The sequence below is a fragment of the Hibiscus syriacus genome, unplaced genomic scaffold (assembly GCF_006381635.1).
Source record: "Hibiscus syriacus cultivar Baekdansim isolate YM2019G1 unplaced genomic scaffold, ASM638163v2 tig00000773_pilon, whole genome shotgun sequence".
NCBI classification, from domain to species: Eukaryota; Viridiplantae; Streptophyta; class Magnoliopsida; order Malvales; family Malvaceae; genus Hibiscus; species Hibiscus syriacus.
In genome coordinates this window covers 456,331-476,616 of record NW_024061823.1, presented here as the reverse complement: position 1 = coordinate 476,616, position 20,286 = coordinate 456,331, and the positions used below count along the sequence as shown (strand labels likewise).

The 20,286-nt window shown below is 36.7% G+C and overlaps 1 protein-coding gene across 2 annotated transcripts; it reads left to right on the top strand.

The window, feature by feature from the left end:
• Nucleotides 1-1,454: 1,454 nt before the first annotated feature.
• Nucleotides 1,455-19,047, top strand: LOC120217998 (ras-related protein RABA1c-like). Of its 2 annotated transcripts, XM_039215019.1 has the most exons (3): nt 1,455-1,467; nt 17,256-17,521; nt 18,469-19,047. In XM_039215019.1, exons 2-3 carry the CDS (start codon nt 17,301-17,303, stop codon nt 18,902-18,904), a joined length of 657 nt encoding a protein of 218 aa, XP_039070950.1. In that variant the 5' UTR covers nt 1,455-1,467; nt 17,256-17,300; the 3' UTR covers nt 18,905-19,047. The 2 variants fall into 2 exon arrangements, with proteins under 2 accessions (XP_039070950.1, XP_039070943.1); XM_039215012.1 differs by lacking the exon at nt 1,455-1,467 and having other exon boundaries at nt 17,141-17,521.
• Nucleotides 19,048-20,286: the final 1,239 nt, after the last annotated feature.

The window sequence follows — 20,286 nt, the reverse complement described above, 5'->3', positions numbered from 1 at the left end:
AGTGTTTGTTTTAATGAATGATTTGAGCTTTTATGTTCATCTATTTGTTTTACTTATTGTGTTTAATTACTTAGGATTGTAAGAGCTATGAGAGTAGCCATTTCTTAGGTAAAATGCTTAGTGTTTGAAAGAAATTAAGTGAAAGATTATTAGTGTTCGAGACAAACTAAGGGAGGATCAACGTGAGCAATGGGTTTTAGTTAATAACTAGAGCCTAATCCAACATTAATGTTTGAGAGAAACTAAGGTAGGATTTCAACGACTAATAGAAGTTGAGCTTATTTGACAGGTTAGATGTTGCTGCTCAGGTCGAGATGATTTGTCGTGGCATTATTGTCTGTCAGGTCCCATGACTAGAGATAGCGTAGAGACACTTTTGGTAAACTCTGTCGAGCAAATAGGTCATAGAAGCTTGAACCATTCTAATAGACAAGGCTTAGGATTCATTAGTGACCCCACCAATCATTCCCATTGTAGCTTGTTTGTGTGAGGATTGTCAAGTTATCTTACTTATCCCTGAATCCTCAATATATTTTGCTTTAACATTTTTAATTGGTTACACTTTAAACATCTAGATTTGCCGTAACATTTCCATCTGCCACCCATCCACTCTACCATTGAAATTCCACCTGCATACATTTCATTTTGTCACAACATTTCCATTTGCTACCTTTCCATATTGCCATTGCATCTTCATCCGTGTACAGTTCATTTTGCCCCAGCATTTTCATCTCACTTGTTCATACCATATTAACTATACTTAGTTGATTCAACCAGAGTCCGGGAAGGATTTTACAGTGTATAGTGATGCGTCACACTCAGGACTCGGCTGTGTTCTAATGCAGGAAGGTAAGGTAGTGGCTTATGTATCCCGTCAGCTGCGACCGCATGAGGGTAATTATCCTACTCATGATTTGGAGTTAGTAGCAGTGATTTTTGCCTTGAAGATTTGGAGACACTATCTTTATGGAGAGAAGTGTTACATTTTCACGGATCATAAGAGTTTAAAGTATCTTCTGACCCAGAAGGAGCTTAATTTGAGACAGCGACGCTGGCTAGAGCTTCTAAAGGATTATGATTGCGTGATTGATTATCACCCTGGTAAAGCTAATATTGTAGCGGATGCTTTGAGTCGAAAGACGGTAACAGAGTTGAGATCTTTAATGGCCAGGATGAATTTATATGACGATGGCACTCTGTTAGCAGAATTACAAGTTAAGCCGACCTTTGTTGATGAGATCAAAGCTAAGCAGCCCTTGATAGCTCCTTGCTTTCCATCTTTGAGCAAGTAGAGCAAGGGACAAGCTCAGATTACGCCCTTGATCAGGATGAAGTTTTATGCTTCAAAGGTCGGTATTGTGTGCCGGATGATGCTGAGTTGAGGCAGACTATCCTTACGGAGGCTCATAGTAGTCAATGTGCTATGCACCCCGGTGGAGATAAGATGTATCGGAATTTGAGAGAGAGGTATCATTGGGTCGGCATGAAGAAGGACATCTCAAATTTTGTGGCGAGGTGTTTGACTTGTCAGCAAGTTAAGGCAGAACATCAACATCCATCAGGTTTGTTACAACCTATCAAGATTCCTGAATGGAAATGGGAGCGTATTACTATGGATTTTGTTACTGGTTTACCTATGACTCCTTCGAAAAAGGACTCAATTTGGGTGATTGTTGACAGACTTACAAAGTCAGCTCACTTCATTCATGTACGGGTAAATTATACGTTGGACAAGTTGGCGAGGTTGTATATTTCAGAGATTGTTAGATTGCATGGTGTTCCGTTATCTATCATTTCAGATCGAGATCCGAGATTTACTTCGAGATTTTGGAAGGCGCTACATACGGCTTTGGGTACGAGATTGGATTATAGTACCTCATTCCACCCACAAACTGATGGTCAATCTGAGAGAGTAATTCAGATTCTGGAGGATATGTTACGGGGTTGTGTAATTGATTTTCATGGTAGCTGGGAGAACTTTTTGCCTTTGGCTGAATTCGCTTATAATAACAGTTACCAGACCAGCATTCGTATGGCACCCTATGAAGCACTCTATGGGCGTAGGTGTCGCACCCCGATTTGTTGGACTGAGTTGCGTGATAGGAAGACTTTGGGACCTGAGTTAGTGCGGGAGACAGAGGACATAGTCAGATTGATCCGTGACCGTCTGAAAGAGGCATTTGATAGGCAGAAATCTTATGCAGATCAAAGGAGGAAGGATATACAGTTTGACGTTCAAGATCAGGTTTTTCTCAAGGTATCTCCATGGAAGAAAGTATTGAGATTTGGACGTAAGGGTAAACTGAGTCCGCGATTTATTGGGCCGTATCGTATTCTGAAGAAAGTTGGACCTGTTGCTTATCAGCTTGAGTTGCCTTCCCATCTTAGTCGTATTCATGATGTTTTTCATGTGTCTATTTTAAGGCGATACCGTCCAGATCCAGATCACATCATTCAAGTTGATGAGGTAGAGCTGAGACCTGATTTTTGATATGAGGATGAGCACATCCAGATCTTAGAAAGAGATGAGCGAGTTCTTCGGAATAGGCATATTCCAATGGTCAAAGTTCAATGGAGTAATCGAGGCCCCTCAGAAGCTACTTGGGAGACATTGGAGTCAATGGAGGCTCAGTTTCCTCAACTATTCTCATAAGGTAAATTTCGAATACGCAATTTCTTGTAGAGGGAGAGAATTGTAACAACCCGAATATTTACAAAATAATATTTAATTGAAATTGGAGGTTAATTGTTAAAATTGGTGAAAATTGGGGACTAAATTGAAAGATTTTAAAATTTGGAGCTTGTTTTAGAGTTAAAGGAAATTCAGGGACTAAGCCCTGAATTTACCCAATAAAATTAGGTAAGTTTAGTTTTAGATGATATATACATGGGGTGGTTTTCTGTTTCAAAATAGAAAACCACTCCCCAAATCCCCTTCCCCCTACGTCGGTTTCCGACTTAGATCTCGACGCCGTCCGAATTCTGATCGTCGTTTTGAAATCACCATCGTGTTCGTTATTGAGTCAGGAACAATCCCCTTAAATTAATTGAAGTAAAACGCTGCCAAACGTCGAGAATTTCAAGTCAAAGCATCGACGTTTTTTTTAGCTCTATTGCCGGGAAAATCTCAAATTCACCACCGATCGTTGCTCCGTTTACGACACCTCCTGCACCATCGTGTTCCTTGTGCCGTTTCGAGTCCGCCGGTGTCAACCTTGTTCGCCGTCGACGGCGGTGCGTGAGGAGGTGGAGCAGTCATAGATTCGGCCGAGTTAAAATCGAGCTCTCCACCGTTCAAAAATTTGAACCGATTGTTGTAAGTATCTCGAAATCGCTCAAAATAATTTTTAGAAATTTTTTCGTAATTTTTAGGGCCCCGGAGGACGCCCCACGCGCCGCCGCAGGGAGAGTGGAGGGCTAGAAAACCGGCCTAATCGGTTTTCAACCAGTTTTGACCGGTTTGACCGATTTTGACCGGTTCAAACCGGTTTGACCGATCTGACCCGACCCGACCCGACCCAACCGTTGATCGTGACCGTTGACCGTTGACTTTCTTTGACCAAAACTTAAAATGGCATTGACCGACCCTTAAACGACCGTTAATATTTTCCGAGTATACCTATCCTGATAGTTTTCGACGTGCCGAATCCATTTCCGCAGTCCGTTTCGCCAAATTCGAACCTGAAGGCTTCCAAATTGACGGTCAAAGTGGTTGACTTTGACTTTGACCAAGAATCTGAATTTTCAAAAATTCATACTTTATGTTTTTCGACGTCCTGATTCCGATTCCGCAATCCGTTTGGCCAAATTCAGACTCGAAATACCCCAAAATGATAGTCAAACCCGAAAAATGCTTATATACTTGAGAATTTTAGCTTTGAACAATTAAGTAAGATTTGGGGCTGATTAATTATTATTATTTGAAGGTTCAAGAGACTCTCCGGATCATTCGACAGCTCGACCCAGCTCTTCTAGATCAGTTAAACCACGTATACCAGTATTCACCCGTTCGAAAACTGTAGCAGAGCGTGGTGAAACCAGCAATCAGTAGATCTACTATCTGAACCCATTATCGAGGTGTGTTCCTGTTTACTACATAATGGTTTTATATGTTTTGAAATATGGTACATTGAAATCTATGGATTATTATTGTTGGTATACCGATTTATTGTTGATGATTTATGGACTTTGATGACTGGTATATGGATATTGATTTTGGGATAGATTGAACTACAATTGTATAACTCTGATCAACCTAATAAACGGGCCTAATGTGACTCTTGAGGGCCCCAAGATGTTTCATTAGGTCGACTTTCCTTTGCTGTGTGCTTAGGGTAAGCTATATGGACTTATTGACTTGGGCTTAAGGATACAAGCTTCATAGCCTATCCTTAAGTCGCCTTTCTTTTTGCTATGTGCATAAAGTAAGCTATATGGAAAAAAAAATTTGGAACTACTGATGGTGTACCAGAAAAGGGTTTAAACTATGATTTTCAAAAGTTAAACTCTTTTACGAATTTGTGAGATTTACTGGACTATGATTGTTTAATTTACCTATTGTGATTTTATGGTAATGTTGGGCCACACTGAGCCTAGCTCACCTTTCGAAAATGTTTTTCCCCTTTCAGATATTGTTGGTTAGATACCTCGGTTCGAGCACTTGGAGGATCAACATATCTCTTGAAGTATATCTGATTGTAATATTTTAAACTTGCAAGTTGACTTTATTCTGGTGACATGGACCTATTTTAAAGTATTGGATTTTATAATGATGATACTTTTGCTATTACTATTCAGTTTATCGTGGTTTTGATTTTTAAGATATGTTTTAAATTAATTTATTACTGATTAGTTTTATATTTAAGAGTTGAGTTTTAATAGTATAATTTATTATAATTTCATGTCATGAATAATGTGGTTTTACATTGATTGGATAACGGTTTTGGAAAATATCTTTGTGATCCACTAGACTTAGTCAAAACGCATAGGCCGGGTCTAGGGGGTTACAATATTGATAATCGCTTGTTGAAGCAAGCTTGATGTTTAGGTTGGCTAAAATGTTGTTTATTGTTTCCATTCTTGGGGGTTCCATGTGAAGGTGTCATTCATGTATTTCAAGCTTAGAACAGATTAGTTTTGAAAATGTCCTAACGTAGATTAAATAGGGTTCGAATTATGGAGTTTGAAAACGGGTTGGGAGAGTCGTCCTCGCCTCTACAATATCAGATCTGAATTAGTCGATCAATAAATTAGATACAAGTGATTAATTAAAAAAAAAGATTAGTATATAAAACGACTGCTCCATTTGTAACACGGACAATTTTGCTGTCAAGTGCCCAAAAATGGTCATAAAACAACAGCATTTAGTCCTCGTCAAAACCGGTGTGAACATGTATACTTGAGTTCATAAACACTATATGCTATAGTTTTGTTATATTTTGTAGTATCATATTCAATTATAAACAGGATGAAATTGAAATTAATTACTAATTTTACAATACAATTTTAAATGCAATAGGTTTTAAGCATTTGTTTTATAAACGATTAATTCAATACACTAATAAGAAATTTATTAATTTTTACCGATATGTTTGTTAGTTTTTAGTAAGTTTATAATTTTTATTAAAAATGCTGCTATTTTTACGGATGATTTTTACCCCACTATGAACAAAACCTTATTTGGTGTGGGTTTTTATGGATGATTAAGTGTTTGTTTTAATGAATGATTTGAGCTTTTATGTTCATCTATTTGTTTTACTTATTGTGTTTAACTACTTAGGATTGTAAGAGCTATGAGAGTAGCCATTTCTTAGGTAAAATGCTTAGTGTTTGAAAGAAATTAAGTGAAAGATTATTAGTGTTCGAGACAAACTAAGGGAGGATCAACGTGAGCAATGGGTTTTAGTTAATAACTAGAGCCTAATCCAACATTAATGTTTGAGAGAAACTAAGGTAGGATTTCAACGACTAATAGGAGTTGAGTTTATTTGACAGGTTAGATGTTGCTGCTCAGGTCGAGATGATTTGCCGTGGCATTATTGTCTGTCAGGTCCCATGACTAGAGATAGCGTAGAGACACTTTTGGTAAACTCTGTCAAGCAAATAGGTCATAGAAGCTTGAACCATTCTAATAGACAAGGCTTAGGATTCATTAGTGACCCCACCAATCATTCCCATTGTAGCTTGTTTGTGTGAGGATTGTCAAGTTATCTTACTTATCCCCGAATCCTCAATATATTTTGCTTTAACATTTTTAATTGGTTACACTTTAAACATCTAGATTTGCCGTAACATTTCCATCTGCCACCCATCCACTCTACCATTGAAATTCCACCTGCATACATTTCATTTTGTCACAACATTTCCATTTGCTACCTTTCCATATTGCCATTGCATCTTCATCCGTGTACAGTTCATTTTGCCCCAGCATTTCCATCTCACTTGTTCATACCACATTAACTATACTTAGTTATTTTAGAATAGAGCATAAACTTTACTCAAGATCCCTCCAATCCATATGGAGATGTTACTCACACACTACCATATTACTTGTTCGATTGTATATAGTTATACATATTTTTGCGTAATACGACCTCATAAAGATATCAGGGGCCCGTGTGCACTCAAACCACCAGTCCCAACTGATCCAGTTAGATCAAGCACATGAATCAACACTTGAGCAGGAACCGTGGGAGCTGTCGTGAACAAAGTCTGCCGATCATCACTCTTACTCCCATCATAGCGAGTTTCTTGAGGAATGCCCCTGAAACGTATGATCAAAGCAATAGTAACACTTCTGAACCAGATGCCCATATTTTCCACACAACTGACACTGTGGTCGATTATTAAATTGTCCGCGGCCGCGACTATGGCCACCACCACGACGATTGCCTTGAGACGTGTCCGATGTTCCAGAGGAAAGATGAAATCCAGACGAATTCTTCCCAGCATAAGCACCATTCTCATTATACGAGGCAGCAGATGCCCATATTTTCCACACAACTGACACTGTGGTCGATTATTAAACTGTCCACGGTTACCACCACGGCCACCACCACCACGATTGCCTTGAGACGTGTCTAACGTTTCAGAGGAAAAATGAAATCCAGACGAATTCTTCCCAACATAAGCACCATTCTCATTATGCGAGGCAACATTTGCCTGAATCAACGCACTATTATTAAAGAACTCCTTATTCCTTGTTTCACAATCGAGAAGCATGTCCGTCATAGTGGACAAGGTCACTGTCTCCTTCGAAGTAATAGCAATCACAGACTCAAAATCAACAGAAAGTCCCGCAAGAATGACACATACATATTTATGATCTGCGACAACGAATAACTTGTCACGCTTATTTTGAGAGTGGAGAATGCCTTAAGGAAGTGATCTTGGCACTCAAGTAAGCTCTAAACAGCCTAGAGACTGCCTTCCAAATATCACCAGTAGTCTTGAGGCAAATCAGATGCGGAAGAACCTCTGATGAAACAGTCAAAATTAGCCATGTGTCTAATAGCTTGTCCTGCTGTTGCTGAACAAGAAACTGAGGGCTTTCAACCAACAACCCTTCATCCGTGTTGATAAACTCCTCAAGAGACTGCAAATCATCGGAAACATATTTCAATAACCCAAAACCTTCAATGATCAACAAGACTTGGCTTCCGGAGTATGAAATTATTTTCTGAAAGTTTCACAGTATCCAACTTAGGTAACTGTTGGACCACCATTGAGGAAGAAGATGAATCAGCCATGAAAGCAAACGAAGAAAAACACACCTAATCAGAGATACAAAGCGAGAATCCCAAAAGAATCAAAGGCGAAAGTTACCATGCTAGAGATAGGGAAAGAGAGGCAACACTCATTGATTTTATTGATGAAAACATGTAATATTCTTAAGGAGAACCGAGCTAACATATACAAGAGGAAAAGCAGTCATGGATCAATTAACAATGATCTAACAACCCTAACAGCTCTAACAAATCCATAACCACATAACAAAATACTAGTGTAGCACAAGCAAAGCCTAACCACTTAGCTACACTGAGTAGAACACTATTCATTACACTTATTGTTGTCTACTTACTTCAAAACACTGCTTACACCTAAGCTCTTTGCAAAAACTTATCCTTGAACTTTTGTTTTATTACAAGAACATATTCATTGGTCCACATCATCAGGGCCCCACTGTCTGCCCAAAGATCATAAATACAACACATTTTTCAATCTTTGACAGGTACTTCCATAGCTGCATGGGACTTGGTGAAAGTTCACTGCTTGAAGGAGAACAGTAAAAGTACACAATTTGAAACCCTCAAAGCTCTTTCCTTTTGAATTTTCTCGATGCCCCTTTTCCAATTTTTTACCTTTCTTGTTACCAAATGTAGGATTGAAGAGGGCAGATCTTGTTTCTGCAAAAGAAATGAAAATGTCTGTTTTCTTGCAATGCAAAAACAAAAGAGGGGACCAGCCTGGCTTTTTGGGAGCAAAAACAAGATATTTCCTTGGCTGTCCTATCAAATTTTATGTTCTCTTTGTAAATTGCATGCAGATGTTTACAATTAATAGGACCCCACCTAAGCTTTTCTTGTCTTAAATGGTTGGGGATAGCTTACCTATCAAAAGCTGCTGAAGCATATGAGTAGCATGTGATTCCAAATGAGCATCTTTTTTATCTTGTTTCCATTAATCTTAAAGTTCATGCAAATAAAAATAATGTAAAAGAAACTGCAGAATGATACTCAACTGCGAGAATTAGGTGTTTTTGGACATCGGTTCAACAATCAGAAGCTGTTGTTCAGATTGCAATGGTGGGTTTGTTTTTGCTATTTTCCTAGAAAACAAACACTCCCAAGAAAATTACCAGATGAATTGCTTCCTTTTCTCCAAGAAAATTAGTATAACATTTACATAAAGGAATCACTTCCTTTCTCTGTTTGTTGGCCTTTTGTTGTTAAAATGAACTTACACGGTAACCCATGAAAAGTTCCAATGGTTGCGTCAAGAACAGCAAAATGCCTGCAAAAACAACAAGAACAAGCTCAACAGAACTCGAATCGAATCCGAGTTTAATCGAATCCCATTTGTTGTTGAAAACGAATGAAAGAGTCGTCATACGTTGAAACAGACATTGAATTTTCTACTACTACTCCCACGGCGTCTGCCCATTACAACTTTGAGCCTTTGGAGCATCTCTTGTTCATTGAATATCCTTCCAGGGGAGCTTAGAAAGGCACTTCTTTTGACAGGGGGAGACCAAATTCCACTCTTGGAGTAATCAAAGTTGAATTCAGACACATCGAAGAACTTGTCGAGAAGGCGGTCGGATACCGATTTCGAAACCACTTGAACCTTAACAGGACACGACTTGGCGGCCGAATCAGAAGATGGAGATGTGGACTCTTCAAACTCAGAGTTTGACATTGAGAACAACAAGATAAGGGTGGTGATGAATGTTGTTAGAGGGAGACAATGGTGTTATAGTGGGAACCTTACCGAAAAAGACACGTATGGTAGTATGCAATCATGGAGAGGAGGCATAACTAAAAGGCTTGAAATTTAGAGGAAACCTGCATTTGGTTAACCAATGATTTGTGCAATGGAAAGCTTATTTTGTGAACTGCAACTTTTAATTTTCTTTTTCATAATCCAAATAATTGCACGAACAAAGCGACCTTAGTACTAAAGGAATTGTTGTTACCCCTTGATGTCTTTGATTCGAGCATTAGGAATGTAAGGGGTGTGAGCGTTTAATGTCAAATGATTGAGAGTTTTCTTTAAACATATACTATCTTGTACTTATCACAGATTAATAAAAAAATTAGTCATTAATAACGTATATTCTTTCCTTTTTTTTTTTTACTTTCGATATCGTTTGTTGATTCTCAAATTTCGATTTGGTATGGGCTCACGGGGTTATATTCCTTCTTCTTGTGGACCCTCTCATCTTGTTTTGTTGCCAATTCTCATGGTTGGTAAGTGGTAACCAAGATCGATCCTTCAGAAAAACATGCTTTTAATTTTGGGTACTGTTCATGATAGAATGGAGATCCATGTAAACCATGGAACCTAAGAAGCACAGTTTAGCAACATTTACTGTGTAAGCGGTTGCAAATGTTAAGATTTAAATTTCGGACATGTGGAGTTCCGTTGGACAGCAGCTTTGAGACAAATAATATTGATCATTCTGGCATGGCCCACATGGGAAGATTCTGTTGTTGCAGATGAAAAACTAGTGGTTTCTGTTTATGATTTCCATTTGGTTCTCCTTCAGAATTACAGAGATTAACTCCAAAATTCACCTGAAGCACTGTAATCTTTGGTGGGGGAAGCCTTTTGATGGGTTTTTTTTCAGTGGATAAAATACCCTCCAAGTCACTCTATTATTGGTTTGGTTACAAATATGTTATTTTTTTCTAAAAGTTATAATTTAGTTGTTCAATTAAAATATTATTACAAACGAGTCAATAAATAGTTAAACATTTGACGAAATAATAATGTGATCTAGTACAATAAGAGTTTGTCTCTAGAATTTATACATTCTATTAATTTTGTACCAATTCAATGAATTCAATAAATATAATCTTTCATATTTAAAAATTTCATCAATTTAGTCGGTGTTCTTCTTTCAAATTGTTCGTCCTTTCTCCCACAAACGTTATATTGCATTCTTGTTGTTTAGAATTATTCTCAATATCTTATATAGAGCTCTTTATTTATTATTTTGTGTGATACGGGTTGACGTAAATTTTCTTATGGAACTCCTTTTTGTTGTACACTTAGAGATAATCTCTTACATGTTTTAATATAATGTAATTATCCGGCTATTGTCCTGATGTAATGGATTTGTTTGGTTTTCCAATATCACAAAAAAAAAAAAACTAAATCGATAACATTTTTAAGTATAAAAAAAAATTATTAAATTATTTTGAATTAGGACAAAATTACTATAATATTTCACTCTCCTATTAGTTTACTCTTTAAAATATTATAAATTCATCCCCTAATATAAAATCATGTGTTCATCTGTATATATTACATGGAATAAACATTCATGGAGAATAAGTTTAAGGTTTTCATCAAAATTAGCTCATCTGATATTTGGTTTCTCTTTTTTTTATAACTACGGATAAATCTAGATTGGGTACTGTAAAGATGAGCGTGACTTTCCCAACTCATTTTGTTCCATTCACAAACGTCAAGATTTAATCCTCTGACCTTAGTTAAGAGATCCAATGTCTCATCTCATAGGCCAACTGATAAACACAAGCATTTTCGAAGTATTTGAAGCACTAGAGGGTTTTCTTTACTAAATGTAACGCCCCAGAACCCTGGTTAGTAGTTTCAATCAACCCGAAACCCGTCAATAGAGCCCATCAGACCTCATAAGATAGTTTGGACCATTTAGAGAGGGTATTCGGCTTAAGGTTGGCCCAAAACTCAAGGAAAGTGATGCTTTTAATTTAAGTTATAAAGGAAAAGGACTAAAAGTGTAGTATACCCATAGCTTGTTTTTAAAGGTTAAAAACCCTCATCTCCCATAGTATCTCACTTGAGTCATTCTCCAAAAATATCTCTTCATTTTCTTCTTCTCTAGATTATTCTTCTTCCTTCATTCTCCCTAGTAAGGACCAAGCTCTAAGGAAACCTAAGCCTAGATTGAAATAATCAAGGTAAGAAATTATATTCTTCATCTTCTAAGTTTCCATTAGATCCCTTAATTTCAAGGTTTGGCTTATTTTTTCAAAAATGAGTTTTTATAGGTTTTTAGAAATCAAGTGTTTTAAGTCATTTTAGAAACGTTTTTGAGTTGTAGGGATTGTATCTAAGCTTTATACAACACCTAGTTAAGTAAGTAATTTATTTTTATACCTTGATTAGTTAAAGAGGTTGAAAAGAGAGTTCAAGCCAAGGGAAAAGGAAAAGTGGATCCCTAGTTGATTCTAGAAGTGTTCTCGAATCCAAATAATCCAACTAACACACTATTAGCTTTTCCATAGCAATTGTAAAATCATTATAAAGGAGTTTTTACTAGAAAGTGGAGATAAAGCATGTTTAGTATCTTTCCATGGTAGATTTTATGTTTAATGTTTTCAACATGTTTCTAAGCCTTATTTATGCATCCTTTATATCACATAAGACCTTAAGAATGTTTGGGGACCTCACTAGGGTCTTTGGGATTCAAAAATAGAGTTTTTGTGTTTGTTTTATGACTTATGCTGGTAGAGTATCGATACTATAAGGTTAGTATCGATACTTGTTCTTTGTTTATGAGTAAAATCGTGTTTTCTAGCCAAGAGTATCGAAACTCTTTCAAGAGTATCAAAACCTTGGGTCATAATTTCAAAATTCTCAGAAAATACCGAAACTAGGCATAACATAATGTTTAAAAGTATCGGTACTTATATAAAGTATCAGAATTTTTGCAGGAGTATCGATACTCTTGGCTAGTATCGATATTTTCAGTTTATTTTGGATAGAAAGGTCAGTTTTTGAGGGATTAGACATTATGTACCCCAACACTTCATTATATCATCAAATAATACTACAAGTGATAACATAATTGATGTTTAATTCAAATGTAGAAACCAAATAATTAGGGACAAATAAGACTAGCCTTGTTTAATGCTCGGGGAACGATTCAAACACCCGAGTTCCTTTAGAAAAGCTAGTGGAGTCAAAAGTATAGATGCAGTCTGGATATATCCTTAGGTGCGACGCAAGGCCCTTAAATTTGACTAACTAAGGTCGAGGCCTGACACTCACAAGGGGTGGGTTAGTAAGGGGTATGATGTAGAATTTCGGGGGCCATATCTCAGTAAACTAGAGTGGTGCATGAGCTTTGAGATGCAGTAATCCCTCAGAATCCCCATGATGTCTACAACATCATAGAGATTGAATATCTCAAGGATATTCACTAAGCATATCATATCAGTAGACTTGATAGCTAGCATTTTAATGATATGCACTTAGTATGTTTTAGCTATTAGTGTGTCGCTGAGCTAGTTAGCTCAATCTTCGGATTGTTTCTGTGGACAGGTCAATAGATATAGCAGGTGAGGATCAGTAGATATACCAAAAACCAGCTCAGACCAGTACAGATTCAGAGAACGTCTCAGTATTTTTTTTGAAAGGGCATATATATTTGTAAACTTTATTGTCCAGTTGAGTCGTAGTTTCAGTAGAGCAGTCTGTATCATTTTTGTAAAGTGTAAATATTTTAATTTGGAGCTCCTTAGTTTAAAGATTTTATTTATTCTTCAGTTTATTTTACAGTTGTTTTATATTTAAAGAAAATAAGAAAAGGTTGGTCAACTACTTTGGTGGTTCCGTGTAACACCTTAAATCGGTCGAATATGTGTCGTAATAGTGTAGGGGGTTATATTTAGTGGTATCAAAGCATCAGGATTGACGTTCCTAGGACCCACGAGTTACTGATGGTCAGTGTCAATCAGAGTCAGTCAATGTTAGTAAAGAGTTTATAACTATACATGCTCTAAAAGAGTTAAGTCGTACTTATGTATCTGCAATAGTGATAGTAATTCTTTGTTTCCTCTTAATTTTAGAATTGGACAAAGTCCCATATCATAGTAGAGAGGGTAGAGACGAGAGTAGATATTCTTTAGTCAGTGATTCAAGATATGAGTTTGTCCCAGACTCCGAGCATGGATAGCCTGGAGACGCTGAAGTTGGTAAGGCTACCTTGTTTAGTAATCCAACCTCTATCTTAGAGTGGATTGTTTGAGTATTCCTCAGATACCTGCTACCCCATCTTTCTAGCTAGTCCAACTTGTTCCTATAGTTGTAGCACCTTAGGAAGCCCTAGTAGAAAGGCTTTGAAGGTATCAGACCACTGGATTCTTTGGGTTAAGGGATGATGATCCAATCATAATCGACCAGTGGTTAAGAGAAACCCTTAAAACCCTTCATTGGTTGTATCTTACTCTCGAGGGAATATTGGAGTATGTTATTTCGCTACTGAAAGGTGACGCGATTGATTGGTAAGAGACAGTGGAGATGTCATTAGAGCTCGAACGACCCACCTGAGACCAGTTTTTAGAGGAATTTTTCCAAAAACAATACATAGGAGAAACTCACATGGATGCAATGAGAGATAGATTTACTCAGTTAACCCAAGGGAATATATTAACATTAGAGTATGAGGTGGAGTTCCTTAGGCTGAGTAAATATGCCCCAGAGTTGGTTTCGTCTGAGTATCACCACTGCAGAAAATTCAGAGAGGGTCTTCATCTAGATATCTTAACTCACCTAGCTTCTAATCCACCACAAGCCTTTATCGAGCTAGTTCTCTAAGAAAAAGTAGTAGAGAGAGTTATGGTAAAGAGAGCAACAAAATAAGGTGCAACTTCAGGTCAGGGCAGAGAAATGACAGAGTCAGTAGAACCAGTCCAACCATCCAAGAGGTTGAGAGAATCTCATGAGCATGAGAAAGCCATGATAGGTCAGTCTAACCGATCAATGTAGAGTACTAGCGGAGGAGGAAGTATGATCAGTTAGTGCAATAGACCATTGTTTATTGCAATAGTAGCTAGTATTGAAGGATTCGTCAAGAGTGTCTTCTCATCCTACCTATTCACGTTGTGGTAAGAAGTACCTAGGAGTTTACAGGGTTTTGGCCCAATATTGTTACTGCTGTGGGTCTTTAGATTATTTTCTCTGAGATTTCCCAGAAGCTCAGAATGTAATTCCAGCTTCGACTCAGCAATCAGCTCTGACAGTCCAGAGGGGCAGAAGATTTCAGAGAGGAGGAAGTTCATCGGTTCAGGTTGGTAGAGGTGTAATTTAGTCAGGAGTTAGTGGGGAGCCTAGAGTTACAGCCCATCAATATGCGATTAGAGCTCAAGCGGAGGAGAAGAAGGGTGCATTTGATGAGAACTAAAGTAACCTTACTCTATTTTCTATTCCAATAACAACCACAGTTGACTTAGTGACCAACCCTTAGAGTTAGATGCACTAAAAGTTAAAATTAGTAGTAGATGTCTATCGAAATTTCCTATTAATAGGGGAGAGTTGTAATGCCCCAGAACCCGGGTCCATAGTTTCGGCCAACCCAAATCTCGTGAGTAGAGCCCATTAGACCTCCTAAGATAGTTTGGACCATTTAGAGATGGTATTGGGCTTAAGGTTGGCCTAAAAGTCAAGGAAAATTATATTTTTAATTTAAGTTATAAAGGAAAAGAACTGAAAGTGTAGTTTACCCATAACTTGTTTTTAAAAATTAAAACCCCCATCTCCTATAGTATCTCACATGAGTCATTCTATAAAAATATCTCTTTATTTTCTTCTTCTCTAGATTGTCTTATTCCTTCATTCTCCCTAGTAAAGATCAAGCTCTTAGAAAACCTAAGCTTAGATTGAAGTAATCAAGGTAAGAAATATATTATTCATATTTTAAGCTTCCATTAGAGCTCTTAATTTCAAGGTTTGGCTTAGTTTTTCAAAAATGAGTTTTTATGGGTTTTTAGAAATCAAATGTTTTAAGTCATTTTAGGAGAGTGTTTGAGTTGTAGGGAGTTTATCTAAACTTAATTATATAATCAAATAAGACTACAAGTGAGAACATAATTGATGTTTAAATCAAACATAGAAACCAAATAATTAGGGATAAATAAGATTAGCCTTGTTTGATGCTCGGGGAACGATTCAGACACCCGAGTTCCTTTAGAAAAACTAGTGGAGTCGAAAGTATAGACGTACTCCGGATATATCCTAAGGTAGGGCGCAACTTAAAACCGACTAACTAAGGCAAAGGCCTGACACTCACAATAAGTGGGTTAGTCAGGGGTATGGTGTCCGATGCAGAATTTTGGGGACCATATCTCAGTAGGCTAGAGGGGTGCATGAGCTCTGAGATGCAATAATCCCTTAGCCTCACCATGATGTTTGTAGTAGCGTAGAGAGTGAATATCGCAAGGATATTCACTAAGCAGATCAAATCGGTAGACTTGATAGCTAGCATTTCAGTGATATGCACTTAGTATGTTTAAACTATTAATATGTCGCCGAGCTAGTTAGCTCAACCTTCGGATTGTTTTCGTGGATAGGTCAGTAGATCCAACAGGTGAGGAGCAGTGGATATACCAAAAACCATTTCAGACCAGTGCAGATTCAGAGTATGTCTCAACATTTTTTGAAAGGGCATGTATATTTGTAAACTTTATTTTCAAGTTGAGTCGTAGTTTTAGTAGAGAAGTCTGTATCATTTTTGTAAAGTGTAAATATTTTAATTTTGAGCTCCTTAGTGTAAATATTTTATTTATTCTTTAGTTTATTTTACAATTGTTTTATATTTAAATAAATAAAAAAATTGGTCAACCACTTTGGTTGTTCCGTGTAGCACCTTAAATCGATTGACTGTGTGTCGTACTGGACAAGGATGTTACACGAAACTTTTGAACATTGACACTGTAAGCAGTGATTCATTCGACACATTCAAACCTTACAGCCGCAACGCAATGTAACAGTCACATCGTAAACGTTTTTAAAGGTCATTGCGACACTGCAAATCGTAACTATAACATAAAACATAGTTATTTTTTAGAAGAAAAAAATCACACTATAACGTTCGCAACACCTTTAACCGCGACGCGATAGCTACAACCACGACGATAGTCATAACCGCAATTTAACACTATGATTCAAATCGAAGGAACCTTTTGTTAAGAAACAAAAGAGGGGACAAAAACACAACAAATAATATCTTTTAATTACCCATAAACCCCTATTTTTTTAACAGTAAATATCACGTGCGACAACTTAATATAAGACCAAAGAAAGACGCTATCGGAAATGTTATTATTTTTTTAACATTTTCGGTAAAAAAATTACCTAAAACATTATTATTTCTACCGAAAATATTATTATTGGACGCTTTATCGGGTTTGTTAATATATCCGATAAATGGCTACCTAAAATATTATTTTTTTTATCGAAAATGTTAATATTAAATATTTTACCGAAAATATTAAAAAATATTAATATTTTAAATAAATTTTTACTAAAAATATTAAAATAATAATAATATTTTCAATAAAATATTTTTTTAAACGTATATTAAGATTCCGTACAACAAAATCTCTCAATCTAGCACACAATCAGTCTTTTACATTTCCATCTCCAAAATAAAGAAAAATTAGATTCCCCCCCTCCCCCACACACACCTTGTTTATCTTTAAAAGAAGAGGCTTTAATATACGTGAAGAAACAGGCCATCCATCTTTTATTACTGGACGCAAATAAAGAGGGTAAAGCTCTGTAACAGCTGTGGTTGTGTGAGAGAGTGAAAGATGGCTGGTTACAGAGCAGAGGATGACTATGACTACCTTTTCAAGGTGGTTTTGATCGGTGATTCAGGTGTGGGAAAGTCGAATCTGCTCTCCAGGTTCACCAGGAACGAGTTTAGCCTCGAGTCCAAGTCCACTATTGGCGTTGAGTTCGCTACTCGTAGCTTGAATGTCGACGGAAAGGTTATCAAGGCCCAGATTTGGGACACGGCTGGCCAAGAAAGGTCTTGCCTTTTTTTCACCACTTCCTTGTCTTCCTTTCCTGTTTTTCATCTTGGTATTTTTAGTTCTCTTCTGATTTTGCGTACAAAGGTCTTGCTTTGATCTAAAATGGGATTTGATAAATCCTTTTTTACCTGCATATTAGAAAAAAAGGGGGTCTTGCTTATCTAGATCTGTGAGCAACATTCGAGTAAATGGTGTTATGATTGTTTCTTACAAATCTGTTGTTTAGATTTGCTTTCTTTTCCTAATAGACTTGTGTTGCAAACATGTCCAACATAGATTTGAAAGCGAGATTTAGTAGATCTTTATGTTTCTTCATCTTGTGATCTTTGTTATATGTGCCGTGTGCGTTCTTCTGCAGTTAAGTGACTTGACAATGAGTAACAAATGTTCATGCTTTGCCTTAAAATGTATGCTTCCTTATGGATATTACTATTGTGGGTGTAAACCCTAAAGCTAGGGACCATTTGAGTCATTGTGGGGTAACTGATGTATTTCTTCTATGGCTGAGATGCTTAAAGCCACGGCTAATTAAGCATTGATGCTACTGCTCGATTTTAAGCTCTTTCCGATCTGTGTAAAGTCGTCTTACATAGCTAACGTCGATGTAGCTGTTAGTGGCTGTTCGTGTTATGGCCTCGATATGGTTCTTTTTTCCTGATCGAATATGATGTAAGGCTACAAAGTTCTCATATGTCTTCTAAGGTGATTCTTGGATTTGAAAGATGGAATATAAAGCTATATCCTATCATTCTTGGATTGAATGAAAGAAAGGGGAAGGAAGAAGTGAGGCTAGGCCCATAAGAATGATGAAAACCTCCTATTTTGCAAATCTTTTAGCTGAAATGTACCATCTGTTTGGAGTTTGCATTAGATAAAGATTGTACTATTGCTTTGTTCAATGCCCTTATCATTGTTATCTGAACTGCTCCTTTTGCACTGATAGGTATCGTGCCATCACAAGTGCCTATTACCGAGGAGCCGTTGGTGCACTTCTCGTGTATGATGTTACACGACACTCCACATTCGAAAACGTCGATAGGTGGCTAAGAGAATTGCGGGATCACACAGACCCCAACATTGTAGTCATGCTCATCGGTAATAAATCAGATCTCCGTCACCTTGTGGCCGTCTCGACCGAGGACGGGAAATCCCTTGCCGAGAAAGAATCCCTCTACTTCATGGAAACTTCTGCCCTGGAAGCTACCAATGTCGAAAACGCATTCGCTGAAGTTCTTACACAGATCTACCATGTAGTGAGCAAGAAAGCTATGGAGACAGGCGAAGAAGGCAATGCTTCAGCCGTTCCCTCCAAGGGAGAGAAAATCGATGTCGGTAAAGATGTGTCGGCTATGAAGAAGGGAGGTTGCTGCTCAAGCTAGGATTATGGTGACCACCAATCGGAAGTCTGATAAAGGATGTGGGCAGGGTGTGTATTCAGCTGCATCAAGTTCCTCATAAACCTTTGGTTATGTACAATTTTCTTACAAGGTTGCCTAAAGTAGATCAGCAGAGATTGATTTAATTTTTCATTCAAATTTTTTTAGTAAGACAAGAGGCACGTGAAGAAGAACAGGGTCTTACACTATGCATTTCAATAGGTGCTTAGAGTATCTGTTTTCTGAACTAATTATGCCCAAATACTATATTTAGTTGTTTCTTTCCTTCTCAGGCGGATCCCAAGTGAATGAATGATTTTAATGGTGATTTTATTACTAAATGATTGAAGCAATGTGGGTAAAATTCTTGATAAAACACACCAATATGAGACTCAAAAGAGAATAAAAGAGCAGTGAGATTAGGAAACGGAAGAGGATTAAATTTGTATAATATTTAAATTTGAGTTTAATTTTTAAAATTAGGATCTAATTAAACAAAACTTAAAAGTTGAGGGCTAAATTTAATTTTTAAAGGCTTATGTAACAAATAAGTACCTAAAGTATACCATCATTTTCATTTTAGTACCTAAAGTATTTTTTTGATCAAAATAAGTACCTAAAGTTATCTTTTGATCAAAATAGATACATAAAGTATTCAATTTTTTCATCCAAGTACCTAAAGTATTCTTTAATTAATGTCACATGTCAACTTTTTTAGAAATTAGATGAAAAAGTTTGAATAGTTTAGATACATACTTTGACATAAAATACTTTAAGTACTTTTTTTGACTAAAAAAAAGATAACTTTAGGTATTTATTTTAACAAAAAATACTTTAGATACTTAATCAAAAAATAAAGTATACTTTAAGTACTTATTTGTGATATAAGTCATTTTTAAAAGAAAAATACCAACTTTATATTTTTTAAGTCAAATAACCAATTTGAATTTTTTTAGTTAAAAGACTCGATAAAAATACATCTTATAATCAAGTGATTATTTACGTATTTTACTTTTATATATATATAATAAAAGTATAACATTTTCTTAAGGGTAAAGTATAGTAATGGTCACTGAACTTTTCTAAAGCTTTCATTTAGGTCCCCAAACTTTTAAAACTTACAATACAATCCTCCAACATTTAGTCCGTTTACAATATGGTCCCCGACCGTTACACTACCATTAGAAGCTTGCAATATGGTCACTGAACTTTTCAAGATCCCCCAACTTTTAAAACTTGCAATACAATCCTTAATTTTATTCTAAACCCCAAATTCCTTTTCGATCTTGAATTTCCGTTTTTTGCTTTTCTCTTCTCATTTCCAGCGTAACTTTTCAACTGGGGATGCATGGGAAATTCTAATCTAACTTTGAATTATGTGGAGG